Source organism: Tachyglossus aculeatus, chromosome 16 (assembly GCF_015852505.1).
Source record: "Tachyglossus aculeatus isolate mTacAcu1 chromosome 16, mTacAcu1.pri, whole genome shotgun sequence".
NCBI classification, from domain to species: Eukaryota; Metazoa; Chordata; class Mammalia; order Monotremata; family Tachyglossidae; genus Tachyglossus; species Tachyglossus aculeatus.
The window spans coordinates 759,135-778,996 of record NC_052081.1 but is presented as its reverse complement, the minus strand read 5'-3'; the positions used below and the strand labels follow the sequence as shown (position 1 = coordinate 778,996).

Here is a 19,862-nt window from a genome sequence, read left to right as displayed (position 1 = left end):
CCAACATAGCCTCCCGTGCCTTCGAAACTCCTCATCTCACACTTGCACTGGGGACAATCAGAAATCCACCCCCTGCCCCCGCCGCCCAGTTCTGATTCTTGGAATTCCACAGCACACTTTCCCCTGTGATTTTTGAGGCCTTTTTAAAAGCCGGGTTGTCCCTAACTTGGCCTGGACCTTGTGAGAAGCTCTTAGGGGCAAATTCTGTTGTGTCCAAGGTAAGCCAAACAGGGTCTGGTGGAGAGAGAAAAAAAGAGAAAGGGAATGGGAATGCACGGTCTGGCTTCTGAACTAGGCACTTGACTGCCCTAGCTTGCCGGAACATTGAAGTGGGGGGCCCGTGGATGGTGGCTGGTACATAGGGATGCTGATGATCATTGTGAAGATGAATGCTGCTGAAGAGCTGCTCCCAAGATCCCCCTGGAGTAGACACAAATATGATAATGGTGGCATTTCTTAAAGACAGCCCCCGGCCCCAACCGCTCATGAGTTGAGGAGGGAGTCTCCAGGGTGTGAGTGTTCGACTGTAAGGAAGTAGGTGAAATCAATCAATCAGTCAGTGGCATTTATGGAGCATTTATTGTGTGCAGAGCACTGCCCTAAGTGCTTGGGAGAGTACAGTGCAACAGAGTTGGTCGACGAGTTCCCTGCCCACTAGGAGCTTATGGTCTAGAGGGGGAGACGGACATTAAAATAAATAAATAATGGGTATGTTCACAAGTGCTGTGTGGTTGAGGGTGGGGTGAGGCCCAGAAAAATTAGGTGACTTGTCCAAGCTCACCCAGCAGGCAAATGGCAGATCCAAGGTCCCAGTCCCCCTGACCTCCAGGCAAAAAGAGCCCAGATCACGCTGTGTCTCCAGATCAGGGAGACGCACCATATCCACACATTGTTGCCATCTCTGGTTTCTGACAATAACATTTCATCCTTCTGTGTGTCACTGCCAGCATCCCTCTTTCCGTCCCTCCCTCCCACAGGCCAGGGCCAGGCTGCTTCCCACCAGTTCCCATCAAGTTCCTTCCAAGGTGGGTCAGGGGACAATCCAGAAGGAGTTTGAGCAGGATCGGGCCCCTGGGAGGGAGTTCTTGTGCTGGGATTTCTGGGGGCTGGGGCTGGGGGAGGGCTGACAACTTGGATAGCAGCAGACTCTGATGGTGACCTGAGGATCAGTTCTCGGTTGAATCGTGGGGGGCGAGAGTAGGGGGAAATGACCTGTCGCCAGTAGAGTAAGGGGAACAAGATGGTAATGATGGTTTGTCTTAGAGCCTTCACCAATCAATGTCAGTTGTATTTAGTGTAGAACACTGTACTAAGAGTTTGGAAGTCAGTCAGTCAGTTGTATTTATTGAGTGCTTACTGTGTGCAAAGTACTGTTCTAAGCATAACAGAGTTGATAGACACATTCCCCGCCCACAAGGAGCATACAGTATAAGAGGGGGACCTTATCAATCTTCACCACCTCTGGTTGCCAACGACTCTGATGCTGCTTATTGCTGCTGCAGCTTTCGATTCCCTCCCAGCTCCCTGGGGTGTGTATGTATGCGGTGTGTATGTGTTTGTTTGTATTATAAGGGGATCTGAGGAGGAGGCGTGCTGCTGCTGCTGCTGCTTCATGGAGGGTCTGTGTGAGAACCACAACGGTCACGTGATGCATTGGCGGGAAGACAGGACTTCCTGGGGTACGATATCGCAGTCCTGTGCATTTGGAGGGGCACTGGCCCTGGCAGGAATTAGGAGATGGGGCACCCCTCCCCACTGCCAGCAAGCCCAGCACCAGGCCCGCCGGCGGGGCCGGATTTTGAGGAAGCCCCCCCCCCCACCCCCGGGGGGAACTGAAGAGGCTACATCGGGCTAACCTTTGAGTCCTGATAACCCAGCCGGGACCGCGACCGGCCGATAAGGCTTTTACGGACCCCGCGGGTAAATAAAGCCAGTTGTCCCGTGGGAATGGTTCCTGATTTCTCGGGATGGAGATGGATGATGCTGGGGACTGAGGGCCCTAAACCTGGGAGCTGACTCCCGGGTCGGCTTTATTGCCGTAGGTTTGAGTTTACTGCCGCAGTCAAGGACAGACACTGCCCTGTCCAAGCTGGTTAAAGTGGAATGTTGGAAGGTCATTCCCAGAAGCCCGCTTCCCGCTCCTCTGATGTTCCTGTGGGAACTCAGGTTCCCATTTTCTGAAGCACTTTTGCAGCTAAAAGAAAAGCAGAAATGCCATGAAGGAAGCCGAGATAATCCACCCAAAAACAGGCTGGCCTGTGGTGAGCCGATTTCCCCCAGTCCCCTACCTCAGGGCGAGAATGCGAGCTTCCCTCCACCAGATCGGCCAGGGCCCCTCGGGGAAGGTGGTCAGCGGCTGGCCGGCCAGCCGGGGGCCTTGGGAGCCGCAGTGGCTGGGTCCTAAGCATTCCCAGGTTCACGTGTCTGTGCTCCTGGGAAACTGTTTGTTTTGTAATTTGCTCTCCTCTCCTTACTGGGAGTTCGGAACTGTTTCCTTTTCTGGCAAGCAGTTAGCGTGAAATACGTCTTTCCTTTTTCTCAGCCACTGCACCAGGAAGCCAGCTTGCAGTTGTGTGCGTGGTGTCGAGCCTGCTGATCAGCGCAGCTCAGTATTGTATGCCCGGGGCGGGTTCTGTGTCCCTCTGGGTCCAAGGTAGCTGCCCGCCAAGTGAGCATGGGGGTGGGGGGGGGGATGCCCAGGGTGGCTGAGGTCGCAGTGGGGATGACCATGGGGCTGGTTTAATCCACTTGACCCACTCAACCCAGAGCTGGAGAACTGAGGTACCCGGAAACCTGTTGGGCCCCATTTGACAAGAGGAGAAGCCGGGGATTGGGCTTCTCTGCTCCACTAGGGAAGAGCAGGCTGGCTGGAGCAGCCATCCAGACCCCTTGGAGGCCGATTGGGAGCCCGTGGCTCAGTCTGCGCGGGCCTATGCTTCGTCTGGGATTTGCTCTTTGTTGTCTTTGCTCCCAGTTCCTTTGGTGACTGGAAGCCCCCGCCCCATCTCCCTCCAGCCCTCTTGCCGGCTCCTCTCCAGAGCTGACACCAGGCCCTATTGCAGCCGCAGATTGGGAGGAGGAAGAAAGTGGGCTGCAGGCGGAGTTCTGACTGAAGAATTTTCTGCTGGAAAGTGGCCCGGAGGCGTAAAGGAGAATCTTTAATGAGGACCAGCTGCAGGGCTGACACAACCCACACGAGACATTTTTCCTCCATCCACAATGTGTAGTTTTTTTTAAAAAAAAGAAATCAGGGTTTTGCAATAGCCATTCTCTAAAGTGTGTGTGTGTGTGTGCGCGCACTCCCCCCTTCCCCTCTCCACCCAGTCTCCTGTCTCACTGCCCATGCCTTCAGGCTTTCCCCTTGGACTGGAGGGGCGCTGGGAAAGTTAGGGCAGTGGCCTTCCCTCCCGGCCCCACTATTTCTACTCAGTACTGGGGGGAGAGAGAGAGACAGAGAGAAGAGAAAGGAGAAAGAGAGAGAAGAGAAAGATAGAAGAGATAGAGGAGAAAGAAGAGAGACAAGCCCCAGGATCACTGGCTGGATTTGGAGAGGGGATTATTTCTTGTTCAGACTTTAGCCATCATGGAGGCGACACAAGCAAGTCCAGCCAGGGGCTTTTCTCTCTGCCCCCGTTCCGTGAGAAACCCCCCTCCCAGTGCTGCCCTCTGACAAATTGAAACTGCTTTCTGGGCCCCGGCACGGGGACGGTGGGTGGTGGCTCTGTGTGTCCGTGTTTCTGTGGTATCTGTTAAGCACTGACTATGTGCCAAGTGCTGTTCAGAGCACAGGGGTACATATAATCAGGTCAGACACAGGCCCTTTCCCACACAGGGCTCACAATCTAAGGGAGAGGGAATCCCAGTTTTGAAGATGAGGAAACTGAGGCACTGAGAAGTTTAGTGACTTGCCCATGGTCCCATTGCAGACAAGAGGTGGAGCTGGGACAGAACCCAGGCCTCTCTGACTCTTGGACCCGGGCTCTGTCCACTAGACCACACTGCCTGTCTGGGTGCCAGGCACGGATCTCTCCACAAGTGATTGGCTGCAAGGAAGCAGATCCCATCTGGTGACCGACTGCAGTGGAGGTCTGGCTTCCATCTTGCTTGGGGAGGGGCTGCCTGGCATTCTTCAGAAGGTATATTTGCTTGCCAGCCTGCAATGCCAGCCTATTCATTCTCATGGAGAAGCCTTGGCCTTGTTGGGGGAGCGGTTTAGTGAGGGAAGAGGGTCTCTGGGGGTCTTGGTGGTGGGAACGCTCCCAGAAAAGGAGCCAAAGATCATGACTTTGGCCTGGCAGGAGTTTAGAATAGTCCTCGGGATTCCTCAGCAAAAATGTCCTCCTCCTTTCCCCTACTGGGACAGTGACAAATGATCTCCTCTAGGAGGTCTCCGGCCCGCAGGGTAGGGTGGGCAGAGAGGGGGCAGGGTGGGCCTCAGTTGTGAGGTTGGTAAAGGTAGACGGCTGCACCAAGCCGGTTTCATAAGACCGTATGGGGGAGCTTTCTGTGCACCACTTGCCCAGCACCTTTGTTGGGGGCTTTCTGCACACTCTTTTCCTTACAGCCTTGTTGGGGGAGGTCTTCTGTTTTGCCCTTTCCCTGAGGGGCTTACCACCCTCCCCTTTCTCTGTGCCCCTTTTCCAGCATCTCTTTGTTTAGAGTCCTTGGCCAGCTCCCAGCAGGAGACTTCATTCCATGGGCCGCAGGCTCCAAGAGGCCAACCCCCTGCTCCTGGGCTGGCTGCACATTGGCCATCCAGGCTGCAGAGAGCAGCTGCCCTTGAGTCGCTCAGGTGCAGAATCCTGCCACCTCCCTCTGCTAAAAGTTAGGCTTGGAATGCCCGGATCTTTCACCCTGTTGAAGGGTCAGCTTTCCACAGAAGTGTGGGATGACTCTTCATGGCCAGTCCCACTGGTCTTCCTTCCTTCTCCCTCCCTGGCTCCATGCTGCGGGCATCGGCTCCCAGTTGAGGAGCTTTCTGGGGAAGAGCTGGGGTGGGGAGGGGGAGGTCAAGGGGGTATCCTGAATGCGGGCCTTTCAGATAGTGGCTCTCGGGCCTTCCAGGAAGCATGGCAGCACTTCCTGAGTGAGATTTCGCTCACCCCCCCACCTCCTACCACCCATTGCCATGTCTCAGACCTCTCTCCCACCCCTGGTTGGCCCTCCCATGGTTGCCAGGCAGGGGTTCACTAGTTCAAGCTAGATGGGTTCAGGGCTAACAGCTCAGACTGGCTAACCTCTCTGCCCTCAGCTTCAGCTCATGGAACAGCACGAGTTACTCAGGCATGGGGGATTTTCTTTGGAAAACCAAGTGGCAGACCTGTTAAACTGTCCCTCCGTGTTTGTGGAGCATCTGACACTTGTTTTCCTGAGAAACCCGATTCACTGGGAATCTAGAGTTTCCCAGGAGTTGACCCTAGATACGGGTTGTTCCCAGGAAGATTGTGCTTTTCCATAATGTTGCTGGGCAGACATCTCCCCCAACCCCAGTACCTCAGCGCACCAGTCTCTGCTCAATCTAGGCCCGCTCAACCCCCTCTCAACCTCTTAATCCTTCGGCTGATCCGGTTGGAATCTAGTCCGCCGCTAAAAACTGAGTCTGCTAAAGCTGCCCTCCCTCCCGCCTGTTGGTCCTTCCTTCCCAGTGGAAGCTGTGAGAATCACCAAGTTCCTGAAGAGATAGGGGCCTCATTTCATCTCAAGCTAAGTGAGCAGAAGAACCTATCTCACAGAGGCCTGCATGGCCTGTGCCTTTGCTTCTGAGACTGGCAGTGGACTCCTCTAACTCTATCAGCTGTGGCTCCTAATGCCACTCCTTCCCCTTGCTCCGGGTACTCTCTTGAACTCCCGGTTGAGAAGGTGGAGTTTAGCAGTTCCACCTCCGAGTTTTCACTCAATGCCGTTGAAGGCTCCCGAGGTCAGTTTTCATTTTCCTTCACTGATATCTGTGTGCACCTCCTGCCAGAAACCCATCTATTGGCTGGGATCTTTGTCTTTACTAAGGGAGGAATCTTCTAGGGGGAAAGAGGCTGTTTCTCTGTGGAGTAACCAAGTCGAGGTTAATCAATCGTTCAATCAATGATATTGATTTATTGAATGCTTACTGTGTGCAGAACATTGTACTAAGCACTTAAGAGAGTACAACAGAGTTGGTAGACCTGTTTCCTGCCCATAACGAGCTTAAAGTATAGAGGAGAAATTAAGGAAGCGCAGATTTTCCTCCAAAGGCAAGTTCACCAACTTAACAGTTACTGGGCTGGTATTTAAACATGATTCCAGCTAATCAAATGCAGACTATAAGCTCCTTGAGGACAGGGATCATTTCTGCTAATTCTTTCGTTCTCTCCCAAGCACCTAGGGCAGGGATCCCTGTGGGCGAGGGACTTGGCTACCAACTCTGTCGTATGCTGTTCTCCCATATGGTTAGTACAGTGCTCTGCACACAGTAAGTGCTTTCTAAATCTCATTCACTGGCTGGAGGGAGAAAGAGGTGTAATATATTTTCATGTCTGCCTTCTCAACTAAAGTTAAGCTCCTTGTGGGCAATTCTATTTTACTGTCATCTCCTAAGCACTTAGTACACAGCCTTGTAGGCCTCCCACGGTGAGAGAATGGCTTTGAGTGGCTTCAGTGTGCAGAGCTCCTCCAGTACCAGCGCCAAGCCTGCTTTGAGGGGCTGCTGGCATCGGCGGTCACTCACTGCAGGGCTGACCTGGTCCCCGTCTGGGTTAGGAGCAGCTTGCCTGGCCCGGGCACAAGGAGCCTGGGCTTCCCAGGAGCCGCCCAGGGCTGGTTTGGAATGGTCTCCGACGCGGTCCAATCTTCTCCTCTGTGAGGCCCCTCCTTCCCTCCCTCAGCTCCTCCCCTCCCGGACCCTGGGGTGGCCCCACCTGTCCAACCTGGACTGTCCGGGCGAGTGGGCAGCTTGGTCGTCATACTCCCAGCGCAGCCCAAAACCCCACGCAGATCCCCTCCCTTCCTGCCTGCAGTGGTTCCGACCGTGTGTTTACCCCATGCTCCTTGCCAAGCCCTGGGTTACGGGCACTGTTGCGCACCTCCCTCGAGCTTCCCGTGAGAACGGGGAAGGTTAGACCAGTTTCTCCGTGGCTGAGTCACCCGCTTCACGCCCGGCTCGCCACCCCTCCCTGCTCGGAGCCAATCGAGAGGCCCTCGGCCGTTGGCGTGGGGGAGGCCCCGCCGGCAGAGCCATCCCAACGAAGCCATCTCCTGATGCAGTCCTTTGAAAACAGGCAGGGCCAGAGTGGGGTGAGTGTCCCGGGATCTGCCACCTGCCCTCTGGCCCAACGGCAAGTTGTAGTGTCCGGCCGGGATGAACTCCAACCACAGCAGGCAGGGCCCCTCGGGTTCTTCTGGCCCCGGCCCAGGCCCCAGATCCACCTGCGTCGGGCTTGGGTCAATCGCCTCAGGCCCAGCTGAGCTGGCTAGGCTACTGGCAACACTGGGGAATGGGGAGGGCAGGGCAACGAGAAGAGAGGCTTTCTCTGGATTAGACTCCAGTCTTCTCCGATAATGTAGGTTGGCATGCTTGAAACTTGCATTGAGGGAAATGTGTGCTCTGAACGACGGCCGGGCACACAACTGTTTCTTCCAATGAGCCGTCGACTGAGACAGATTGAGACAGATGCGGGAAGCAGGGAGGAGGTTACCCAACAGCGGAGTGCGTCTTCTCCAATCTCTCATCTCCCCACCTTATATCCCCCAACAGCCATGTCAGCACCTCCCCGTCCCCTAAGCCCTTAAGTCCTCACAACCACCCGTAGCACTTATGTACTTATCTTCCATGCCTTATTGCATAAGCACTAACTCAGACACTTCTGTTGTTCTCTCCCAAACCATTAGTTCAGTGCTCTGCCCAGAGTAGGTGCTCAGTAAACACGATTGATTAATTAAGCTATGTGACGAGTCATCCTTTAAAATCTGCTCGTGTGAACAGATTCTCTTAGCTCTGAAAGTCCAACCCATTCCTGGCCTCACCGCCGAGGGCAGTGTGATGTGACCTCAGCTCCCTTCTCCCTCCCCCGTGGCAGCCTCCCCTCTCCTCTGAACCTCTCTACCAGGCTGTGTTCCCTCCAAATGGCAATGTTGTGGCTAATTCTCTCTGCCTGTCGGAACCCCATCTGGAAAACATCCTCTGGGAAACTCATCTTCTTGTCTTAATAATTGGGGTATTTGTTAAGCACTTACTGTCTGCTAAGCCCCATACAAAGCGTTCGGGTAGGTAATAATTGTGGTATATGTTAAGCACCCACTATGTGCCAAACACTGTACTAAGTGATAATAATAATAATAATAATAATAATAATAATAATAATGGCATTTATTAAGCACTTACTATGTGCCAGCACTGTTGTAAGTGCTGGGGAGGTTACAGTGTGATCAGGTTGTCCCACGGGGGCTCACAGTCTTCATCCCCATTTAACAGATGGGGTAACTGAGGCACAGAGAAGTTAAGTGACTTGCCCAAAGTCATACAGCTGACAAGTGGCGGAGCTGGGATTTGAACCCATGATCTCTGACTCCAAAGCCCGTGCTCTGATGGGATAGATACTAGATAATCAAGTCCCACACGGGGCTCACAGTCCAAGTAGGCGGGAGAACGGGTTTTGACTCCCCATTTTGCAGATGATGGAGCCTGAGGCACAGAGAAGTTAAGCAACTTGCCACTTGCAGACAAGTGGCGGATCTGGGATTAGAACCCGTGTCCTCGGACTCCCAAGCCTGTGCTCTTTCCACTAGGCCACGCTGCATTTCTAGGAAAACACATCAGCTTGTGCCCTAACTCCAAAAGTCATTGGTAGCTTTGCACCCAGATAGCCAGGGTCCCCGGGTGCCTTGAGATGTGAGGTGGCCGGCCAGCTCCGCTCAAGATGGGAGTCAGAGGCACACCTGGAAGGACCAGACCAGCACTCTGGCATCGTGGCTTGCGATCCGGCCAGGGTTGCCTCAAGTGTACAGATCTGGTAGGGTGGACCCTGGGCATTGTGATGGATCTCAATCTCTCTCTCTCTCTCTCTCTCTCTCTCTCTCTCTCTCTCTCTCTCTCTCTCTTTTTCTTTCCTCCCCCTTCCCCCCAGGTGTCCGGAGGGCTTCCTGGGGGATTACTGTCAGCACCGTGACCCCTGTAAGAGCAACCAGTGCCAACATGGTGGGACCTGCGTGGCTGTGGCCCTGCAGGGGAAAGCGGTGTGCCAGTGTGCCCCAGGCTTCACCGGCGAGAACTGCCAGTACTCCACATCCCACGAATGCTTCCTCTCGCACCCATGCCTGCATGGGGGCACCTGCCTCATGCTCAGTCGCGATGCCTACGAGTGCACCTGCCCCCCTGGGCGTACAGGTAGGGGGCTGAGCCCATGCCGTACCGCGCTCCCTCCCCCCCATCCATTGCTCCTGGGTTGTCCGGCCTTGGGGAGGGCCGAGGCCTCGACTTCTGGGGACAACTGAGGGGGGTTATGCTTGTCCTCGCAGGGAAGCAGTGCCAGTGGACGGATGCCTGCCTGTCCCAGCCATGCGCCAATGGAAGCAGCTGCACCACTGTGGCCAACCACTTCTCCTGCAGCTGCCCGGCGGGCTTCACGGGATCCAGGTGCGAGACCGACCTGAACGAATGTGAGGTGCCCGGGCGCTGCCAACACGGGGGCACCTGCCTCAACCTGCCTGGCTCGTACCAGTGCCAGTGCCTGCAGGGCTTCACCGGCCAGCACTGCGACAGCCCCTATGTGCCATGCACCCCATCCCCATGTGTGAACGGAGGGACCTGCCGGCAGACCGGGGATTTCACCTTTGAGTGCAGCTGCTTGCCGGGTAAGGAGCTTGGGACCCCCAGTGCCAGCAGGGTGGAGGCTATAATAATAATAATAGGGGAAGGGTGGCTGGGGTGGTCTTGGCAGGGGGAGGAGAAAGCCAGAGCTGGTGGGAAGAGGAGCCAGTTGAGGTCTCTTTTTGGTGATAGCATTGAGTTGTTGGGGGGCTTGAAGTGGGGCAGAAGCTGCCGCTTGTGGATGTCCAGAGTCCATCGGAGGTCAAGGTCTTGGGATGACCAGTGTTTGCGGTGGGTGGATGGCTTGCTTTGAGGACAGGAGGGGAGTGAGTGAGGGGGGTCGGTCTACTAGCCGAGGCTGGCGCCCACCCTGGCTGGCAGTAGAGGATGTCCTCAGGGAGGGAACTGAGGGGGTAGGGCATGTGGGGGGTTTACTGGGCATCAGCCAGTGCCTGTGAAGACACTCGGGACGGTGCGGGCGGCGTTAGGGCGGTGGCTGGAGAGAGGGAGCAGCTGGAGCACATGAACTGCTAAGCAACCAGGGCCCTGTTGTTAAACAAATTTCCCATGTGACGCCGAAACAAGAAGGAAAAATGCACGAAAAAAGAATTATGCCAAGTGAGCAGAGTGAGCTCACATACAAGTCGCCTCCCCTAGGGTTCCCCGGTTTTCTGGACGGAGGAAGGTGGGCGGACGGACAAGGCTCAGGCATCGTCGCTCAAGTCAGGGGTCGCAGTTTTGACTTTTCTCCCCTTTTATCATTTGGGGGTCAAAAGGTCCGAGGCCTGAGCCCTGCCCAAGTCCGGAACATTTTTATTTTTGAACAAACACATGCACACTTTTTTTCCGTCTTTGCTCTTTCTCCCACCGTGGCAGGCAGGGGCCTCCCTCCCCTCTCCCTGCCACGGGTTTAGGGTGTGTGCTGGGTGCCGTGAGCTGGGCTTGATGCCGGGCAGCGACACATACTTTTTTCCTCCAAAATCAAAAGCGAGTCCTTGGGGATTTTCCCCAAAGGCAGGAAAATCCCCACCAATTCACTCTCCACGGACATTTCTAACCTAGAGAAGGCAAAGGTTGCCAGCGTACCACTTGATCAATGGAATGCACTGAACGCCTGCTGGACGAAGTGCAGTGTACTAAGCACTTGGGAAAGTACAGTAGTGAGAGAGAGAGGAAACCCGATCCCAGCCCTCCGGGAGCTTACTGTCTAGCTGGGGTACACACCAAATGATTTACAGATGGGTGAAACAAGACAATGGAAAGTAGAATATGTGAAAATGCAAGCACTGAGGTAGTCAAGGACCATCATCAAAAGCAGCAAGGCCTTGTGGAAAGAGGCCTGTGAGTCAGAGGACCTGGGTTCTGTTCCCAGCTCTGCCACAGGTCTGCTGTGTGACCTTGGGCAAGTCACTTAACTTCTCTGGACTTCAGTTACCTCATCCGTAAAATGGAGATTGAAGCTGTGAGCCCCATGTGGGACACGGGCTGTGTCCAATCTGATGATTTTGCATCTACCCCAGTGCTTACTACAGTGCCTGGAACATAGTGTGTACTTAAATAATATTAAAAAAAACAAACCCAGAAGTGCTCCTTGTACCTTTGAGTGCATAAGTGTTGAGGTGGTCATGGGAGGATGATCTGGGGATAAGAAATAGTCATTGAGAAAGGCCTCTGGGTGGAAGGTGGGGTGAGATTTCAGAAGACTTTGAAGATGGGCAAGCTGTGATCTGGCAATTTGAAGGGGAGGGAGGGAGTTCCAACCGGGAGGAAGAGGAAGGGCAAGAAGTCTCACAGGAAAGTGCCCAGAAAGAAGTACAGTGAGAAGATGAATATGGGAGGAATGAAGAGTACAAGCTAGCATGTAGTGGAAGAGAAGAGAGTGGATAAGTGAGAGGGAGAGAACTGATGGAGTGCTTTAAAACTGACTGTCAAGAGTTTCTGCTCTCCACATGGGGAATGGGCCACCATTGGAGGCTTTTGAGAAATGGGGAGACATGTGCGGAACAATGCTTTAGAAATGTGGTCTGGGCAACTAAATATAGTATGGACTGAGGAGGCTGGGGGTAAGGAGGTCATATCCCTATCTGGAATATGACAAACACCCGGATCAGGGTGTTGGCCGTTTGGATAATAATAAATAATAATTATGGCATTAAGTACTTACTGTGTGCCAAAGCATGGTGCTGAAGGGGTAGATACAAGATAATCAAGTCAAACACAGTTCCAGTCCTGCCTGGCTCTCACAGGCTAAGGGGTGGGAGAACAGGTATTAAGTTCCCATTTTACAGATGAAGAAACTGAAGAACAGAGCAGGACATATCCCTGAGGCAGGAGGAGATGAGAGATTGCCGAGTTGGTGGGACTAGCAAGGCTGACTTGGGGATCATCTTCATAGAGGGGAGAGTTGAAGCTGTGGGAGCAGGTGAGTTCCCCAAGGGAGGGAGTGGAGAACGAAAGGGGAAGGGGGCCCAGAACAGAGCCTTGAGGGATCCCCATAGTTTTGGAGTGGGAGGCTGAGGGAGGAGACTGAGTCTGAAAGAGACTGAGAAGGAGCAGCCGAAGAGGAAAGAGGAAAACCGAGGGAGAGAACTGTGTGATTAAAGCCAAGGCCAGAGAGCAGTTCCAGGAGAAGGGAGTGGTCCACAGCATCGGAGACAGAGGCCCAGAAAGATTGGGACGGAGCAGAATCAGTAGAATTTGGCCTTGAGGAGAAGGTCATCGGGGCTCTGGGTGCAGGGAGGAGATGGTGACCAGATTGGTCAGTACTCCGGCGGGCATTCTGGGTTCCTGGCTCCAGCCCTCCTTAAGTCTTGGCCCGATGGCAGCCCGGAGAGGTCAGCCCACTAAGGGTTAAGAAGAGAAACTGACCAGGAGGCATTTCCGGAGGCCTGGACACTTCTCAAATCCAAGTACTGTGGGGATTGTACAGCCCCGCCGCCTTCCAAGTTTGGAGAAAATGGCTTTGAATAGCCGCTCGGAACAAGGGGTGGAGTTGGCAGCGAGTCCGAAAAGGAAGTTAAAGAAGTCAATAAAGGAAGTTTTTTAGCCGGGAGAGAGTGATTGCACTCTCCCGTACTCTCTGCATTGTTCGCCGTCGGCTAAGATGAGAGCCGCGGGGAATTCTGAAAGTGTGTCCAGGAAAAGCCCCGGCACCTCCCCCGCAGGACAGAAGGGACTCTCCCGTTGAGTAACAGGCGACAGCACGTTTCATGTCGGGTTTCAGGGGGCTCCAGGGCCGCCAGCCAGGAGCGGGGTTGGGGCTCTTCGGCCATCCCCGGCCCAAGCTGCTGTGAGGGCCGTCCCCTGCTGCCCCAGGCACCTGGATCCTTCCCCTTCCCTTCCTTGCTGAGGGCTCTGGGGACATTCTGGGAGGCCTGTGGTCCAGCCAGTGCCCCCCAGCCTATTGGGAACCTTTCCAGATTGAAAAGTCAGGTGGGGGGTGAGGGTCCTTGCCAAGGTACCACTGAATCAGTGTTCCTGGGTCTCAAGGGCTCTCGGGGCCCTTCCCTTCCTTGCTGAGGGCTCTGGGGACATTCTGGCAGGCCTGTGGTCCAGCCAGTGCCCCCCAGCCTATTGGGAACCTTTCCAGATTGAAAAGTCAGGTGGGGGGTGAGGGTCCTTGCCAAGGTACCACTGAATCAGGGTTCCTGGGTCTCAAGGGCTCTCGGAGCCCTTCCCATTGATAACAACAGCGGTCCTACTTTCAGGTCCTTAGGGTCTGGCAGCACCCTCCCCTCGCCCCCCACCAGCCTGCAGGAGCCTGTGGAGGAAGATCTGTGGTAGAGGGAATAAGGGGGAGCAGTGGAGAAAAGGTTGGGAGGATTGGTCAAACTGCCCTGCTGCTCAGGCTGGGACGGGGGTTCTTGGTGGCCATTTCCCAAGAAACCTGAGAACCTCTAAATAACTTTGTTTTCTGGGCTCTGGTAACTGGTGAGGTAAGCAATTGGCAGGGGTTTTTTATGTGCATAGGGGAGTGAGGAGATGCTGGGGTCAGAGGGAGGGGACATGGTTGTTTGTTTTAAGATATCCCTCCACAGCCAGAACCCTCCAGGCAGAGAAGCTTCCCACCCCTTCACCTCCCCGGGCCACACTCCAACACCTCTGACCCTACTCTCCTCTCTCAGGTTGGCCACAACTAGGCTCTGCCCAGTGGTAAGGACCCCCTACCCAGTATAAACACAGGCTTGCCCCCATAGGGAGGAGGGAAGGAAGGAAGGAAGGACTGCTCCAGTGGGGCAGTCACCTCCAGACCTCTGCTCGGAGGGACCAGTGACCGCAATCGATTCAGACCTTTCCCGCCGGGCCTCCTGAGTGCTCCCCACAGGAGGCTGCTTATGCGAGAGTGGCGCTGGCCAGGGTGGGTTGAGCGGAAAAACAGGATGGCACATTCCAGGCAATAATTCCATGGCCGCTTCTCGGGAGCCAGCCCTCTGGGAGCCAACAGGCAGAAGATCCAGATAAAACCCAGAGTGAGTGGTCCAGGGTTCTAGACCCTGGTCCGTGTCCTGCCCCTTCCTACAGAGTGGCCCGCTGGGTTATGTCCCGCCACTCCGGGGCCGCCCCGCCCTGCTTGGCTCCCTCCCCCTTCCTCTAGCAGCAGAGTACTGGCTGATCTTTTTGCCACCTCCCCTGCACTCTGTCCTCCTTCCTCCATTTGGGTCCATTCCTTGTTTAAAGCAGCTCAGCGGCACTTCTCCAAGACTTCGCCTTTTGCCTGGAGAAGCCATTCTTGGGAGGGTTTCATTTGTAGAGTTGGGAGATGATCATTTAGCAATTTTTCAGCAGCTCTGTCAGCTGTATTCCTGAAAGGATCCCCTGTCAATTTGCCAAGAAGTCCTTTCTTGCCGGGCCCCATAGCAGATGAATCCATTTAGCTGAGGCTTCCCAGATGCCCTTTTCCCAGACTGTCCACAGGTGGTGGAGTTTCAGAGGGTGCTAGGGGGTGAATCAGCCACAGTTCGTTTCTAGGTGATTTAATCAATTGTATTTCAATCAATCATATTTAGTGAGCACTTACTTACTAAGCTCTTGCAAGCGAGTGGAAATCCCAAACGCCTTGAACCACCATTTGGGCGCCGCCAGGGACTTGAGGCAACAAGCAGGGCTGTGTTTGCTGGGGACGTCAGCAGCGCAAGCAGGAAGGGGGCCCTGGTCATCCTTCCACAGGCCTCATGCCCAGTGGGGCGAGGACCAACTGCTGCTCCTGTTTCTCCTACTGTTGCTCCTTATCTTCTTGCTGCAGTTGTGCCATCTCTTGCTTCCTGTTGATGTGACCCTCTCTGCCCACCTTACTCCAAAAGGCAGGCACCCCTTCTCCCAGCCTGGCAGCGTAATCACAGAAGCGTGGCATAGTGGAAAGAGACTGGGCTGGGAGCCAAGGGACCTGGGTTCTAATCCCAGCTTCGCCTCTTTGCTTGCTGTGAGACCTTGAGCAAGTCACTTCACTTCTCTGGGTCCCAGTTTCCTCATCTGTTAAATGGGGACTCAGAACCTATTCTCCTTGTCCCTTAGACCTTGAGCCCATGAGGGACAAGGATCAGGTCTGACCTGTTGATCATGTATCTACCCCTGTGCTTAGTACAGTGCTTAGCACATGGTAAGCGCTTAACAATTTCCACAGTTATGTTTATTATTCTGCTGGTGGGATTGCCCAAGGAGGGACGCTGGCCATGCTCTCACTCCATCTGTCGTATTAACTGAGCTTCTTTGGGGTGCAAAGCGCTGTACTGGGCACTTTGGAGAGGACAGCAAGCTTAGTAGGCATAATCCTGGCCCTAAAATATGGCGGAGAGGCAGACACTAAAATACATTATGGACGGAAAGAAAGAGGAAAAGGTGACACGAGTTGGTGCTAAAGTAATGGGATATGTGAGACGTACTCCAAACTGTAAACTTGTTGTGGGCAGGGAACAGGTCTACCAATTCTATTATAATGTACTCTCCCAAGGGCTTAGAACAGTGCGCTGTTCACAATAAGCACACAATAAATATCATTGATTGATGTAGAGAAGTGTTACCTAGGATGTGAGACTGCCAAACTGCTTTGGTCATGAAGAAGTCCTGAAGAGGCATTCGGAGAGATAGAGGGAAAGGGCATGAGATTAAAAATGGCATTTGTTAGGTGCTTCCTATGTGCCAAGCACTGTGCTAAGCTCTGGTGTGGATACAGATAATCATGTTGGATTTAGTCCCTGTCCCATATGGGGCTCCCAGTCATTCATTCATTCAGTCGTATTTATTGAGTGCTTACTGTGTGCAGAGCACTGTACTAAGCTCTTGGGAAGTACAAGTTGGCAACATATAGAGACGGTCCCTACCCAACAGCAGGCTCACAGTCTAGAAGGGGGAGACAGACAACAAAACAAAACATATAACAAAATAAAATAAATAGGATAGTAAATATGTACAATATGTGCATGTCTCAGTCTAAGTAGGAGGGAGAACAGATAATGAATCTCCAATTTGCAAGTGGAAAACCAAGGCCCAGAGAAGTGAAGTGATTTGCCCAAGCGCATACAGGAAGCAAGTTATTAGTATTAAGCGGCAGAGCTGGAATTAGAATCTAAATCCTCTGATGTCCAGGCTTGGGCTCTTTCAACTAGAACACAGTGCTTCTCTGATAATCGAGAAAGTCCCTCTGGAGGAGATGGGCTTTCGGGAGGCTTTGAAGATGGGGAGAGCAGCAACCTGCCAGAGGAGAAGGAGGAGCATGGTCAAGAGCCCTTGTGTAGGTTCAAAGTGCTCCCAGCCCTGGCACGGCCTCCAGGCTTTCCCTCACTTGCCCGAGTCGAGCAGGACCGTAGCTGGGCAAGCAACAGGCACCGAACGGAGCCAGATCTTAAAGTCACTATGGTAGCCACTGCTCTCACTCTCCCTTTGCCAGACTTCTTGTGGGCTTTGGGATCCCTGGCTTTCCGGAGCCACCAGGCAGGTTGTACTCATCCTGTGGGACTCGGCGTCTTGCTTAAGTTCCTGCCTCTGTCCGGCTGTGTGCACTTGGCTGGAGGAGACTGGCCCTGCAATAGTGGGCCCTGGTTGGGGACAGCAGCCTCTGGCCTTTGGGACAAGAGTGTAGTTAATCCGGTGGGTCCCGGGGCGATCACCTCTCCCAGTCATTCTTCCCATCTTGGTCCTATTCAGTCATGTGTTTCTGCTCCTCCAGGTTTTGAAGGCAGCAGCTGTGAGCAGAATATCGACGACTGTCCCAATCACAGGTGTCAGAATGGAGGGGTCTGCGTGGATGGGGTCAACACATACAATTGCCGCTGCCCCCCGCAGTGGACAGGTGAGGGCCCTGGGATGCGTTGTCACCGTCCCTCGGGGCTGGGGGACCGAAAAGAAAGGTCCAGCGCTGAGGAGCCGGACTGAAATCTGGGCTGTGGGCAGGTTCTGGGTGGGCGGCGTGGGTGGGCTGGGAAAAACCAAGCCCAGCCCCTCCCAGATGGCGGGGCATCCCCAACCCGCTGCCGCCAAGCCCACATCTCCGTATGGTTTCCAGCTGCCCCAGCCCCCCAGGAGAGGTCTGTTCTCAGCTTGGTCACGGATGGGGAGCCGAGGCTGTGTCTCCACAGCTCAAGGCTGCCCGGCTCACCTCCCTGGAAGGAGTAGCAGTTGAGGGCAGGGGACACTTGTCCCCAGACCAGTGCCCCACCCATAGCAGTCTGGGAGGGCCGCCTATCCAAACTGGTTCTTGAGCCCCCACCAGAGCGGAATGGGATGTTCTCACCCTTCCGGAAGCCTCTACAGCTGCCCTGGTCCCCCGGAAGGAAAACTTCTCCATGGCTCCCGGACCCGGGAGCCGCCCCCCACCAGGATAGCTGCCAGTATCCTCGAGCATTCCGGCTGGCTTCTCTAGCCCTGTCCCTCCATGGTGGGGGCAACCCCGGGCCCAGGGTCCAGGAGAAGCCAAATTTGCACTCCTTCTGGCCAGGGGAAGGTGGCCAAGCTCTCAACTGGGCCTCCCCTGGCTGCTGGCACTTAGCGAAGAGGGACTGAGGTGGGGAAGTTGCCTCCAGTCCAGTAAAGCCATGTCAGCTTCTGCGCAGGCCAAAGAGAAGCCAAGATCTCTGTAAACTGCCAGTCCTTTGTTCCCCACCCAACCTCCACAGAAGAGCTCCCAGAAACTGGGATGCAGCTCCCAGCAAGGCCCCCAATTCCTGAGGGTGGAAGGGATGGATGGGGGCACAGGCCCCCCAGCAGGCTGGTGTCAGCTGCTGAGGGTCACTTTAGTACATCTGCATGTGACACTGGGGTGTTGTGGGTAGAACTCAGGGCATCCACAGCCACTTTCACAAATATTCCCTGCTTCGTGCTCTGTCTGCAGCCCCACCTGAACAAAATGTCTTCTTGGGAACGGCTGAGCCAGGGGGAAGTTGGGAGTTAGGCACTGGAACCCCCATTTCCCCTGACCTTGGAATCTAAAACACACAGGGTGTCCCAAGAGCCCACAGCTCCTGGGCAGTTTGCAACTTGACCATGAAGGGGCAGTTTAGTGACAGAGGTTTGAACCTTGCTTTTCGCATTTGGACACAACTTTGCAGGCCTTTGAACAGAAACCCCACCATGCTGAATTTCCTTTGTCTTGTTTTTCTTTTCCCAAGCCAGACTTGTACAGAAACCCCAAGCCTTGCTTGAATTGGGCTTTGAGGAAGTGGAGATGATGTGCGAAGGGATCTCTGGTAGGGCTGGTTAGAGTAGAGCAGGGTGGTTTGGCTAGACCCAGTATGACTCAGGAGACTGGAAAGTGACCCAATAGCTCTGATCCTCTGGCTTGATGAGAGAGAGGAAGCTGGGTTCAGGGGTGGTTGCGTACACATTGGTAATGATGATGATAATCGGGGATTGATTACATAATTACTCTGTACCAAGTGCCAGGCACCTCTCAGGGTTGCACCTGGAGAGTTTCCAGTACTCTACCAGTCTCGACTATGGGAGGGAGAGTCAAGCAGAGGCATATCCATTTCACTGCTAACTTGGGCATTGGGGTAGAGAGTGGAAGGCAATCTTCTACAAGTCAAAACTCACCTGAGCTGGGCCGCAGCAACATGGGAGAGAGTTGAGAGTGGAGTCTCAGTTTTACTGCGCTGAAGTAGGCAATGGTAAACCGCTTCTGTATTTTTACCACGAAAACTCTATAGGTACACTGTCCATTTATTGTTGTACTCTCCCAAGTGCTTAGTACAGTGCTCTGCACACAGTAAGCGCTCAGTAAATGCAGTTGAATAATTAAATGAAGCAAGGGGAGGGATTGGGACTTGAACTGGTGCCCTTTTCACTAGGCCACGTGCAAGGAGGCAAAGGGTGGTGGAAGAAGCTGAATTGGTGCCCGACTCCTCCTCTGTCTTGCTCCTCCAGGTGCCTGGAGCGAGAGAGCCTTCTCAGCCAGCCCTTCCCCACTAGGCTAACAGAAATGGTAGCAGAAATCTCCAAGAAAAGCAGCAGAGCTCCTTCGTTGATGCAGAGAGGCGACTCGGGGGTGACAGGGGTCTCTTTCTTTAAGGAATGACCTCGAATCAAGGGCCTCGCCCCAGCCCAGGAGAGTCTTGCCTGGGCGAGCTGTCCCCCAGCTCAGCCGGAGCCAGAATAGGGTGGAGCCCATCCCTGGATATCTCTGAGGAAGGACCCAGCCTAACAGGACCACATGGGCTCATCCTCCGTCTGCCTGGAGGCAGGAGGCTGGCTCCAGTGACCCTGGAGGCCCTCTCTAGGTCTGGAAGCCCCAGGTTTTCTGACGTGTTTTGGAAGGGTTGTATAGCCTGTGGGGTCACGGACTGTAATTAAAGTCTCAGGCTCGGAGACCTGAAGCCAGGCTGGTCCCACGCATGATTTATGTTGCCCAGGTTGTGTGAGCAGGCCCCCTGGCTTTGATTCTGGTGGAACAGTTTCTTTCTAAGCCAGAGCCTGTGCGGTCTTCCTCAGCGAGACACTGGGCTTTGGGTTCACGTCCAGGGCAGGAATGAATTGCCATTCCTTGCTGGTATAAATCCATAGACGCACTTCCTGCTGGGGTCGGGACTGTGGTCTGGGCACTGTGACAATCAGGTGGACATAGGTCAAACCAAAATGTCCCTTTTTGTCATTTTCC

The 19,862-nt window shown here is 54.3% G+C and overlaps 1 protein-coding gene across 1 annotated transcript in view; it reads left to right on the top strand.

The window, feature by feature from the left end:
* NOTCH2 (notch receptor 2) overlaps positions 1-19,862 on the top strand; it is an 87,503-nt gene that overhangs the window by 37,951 nt on the left and 29,690 nt on the right. Inside the window, exons 3-5 of the mRNA XM_038757680.1 lie at positions 9,096-9,355; positions 9,487-9,822; positions 16,941-17,063. Of these exons, the coding sequence (XP_038613608.1) occupies positions 9,096-9,355; positions 9,487-9,822; positions 16,941-17,063 (719 nt within the window). The remainder of the gene's footprint in view (positions 1-9,095; positions 9,356-9,486; positions 9,823-16,940; positions 17,064-19,862) is intronic.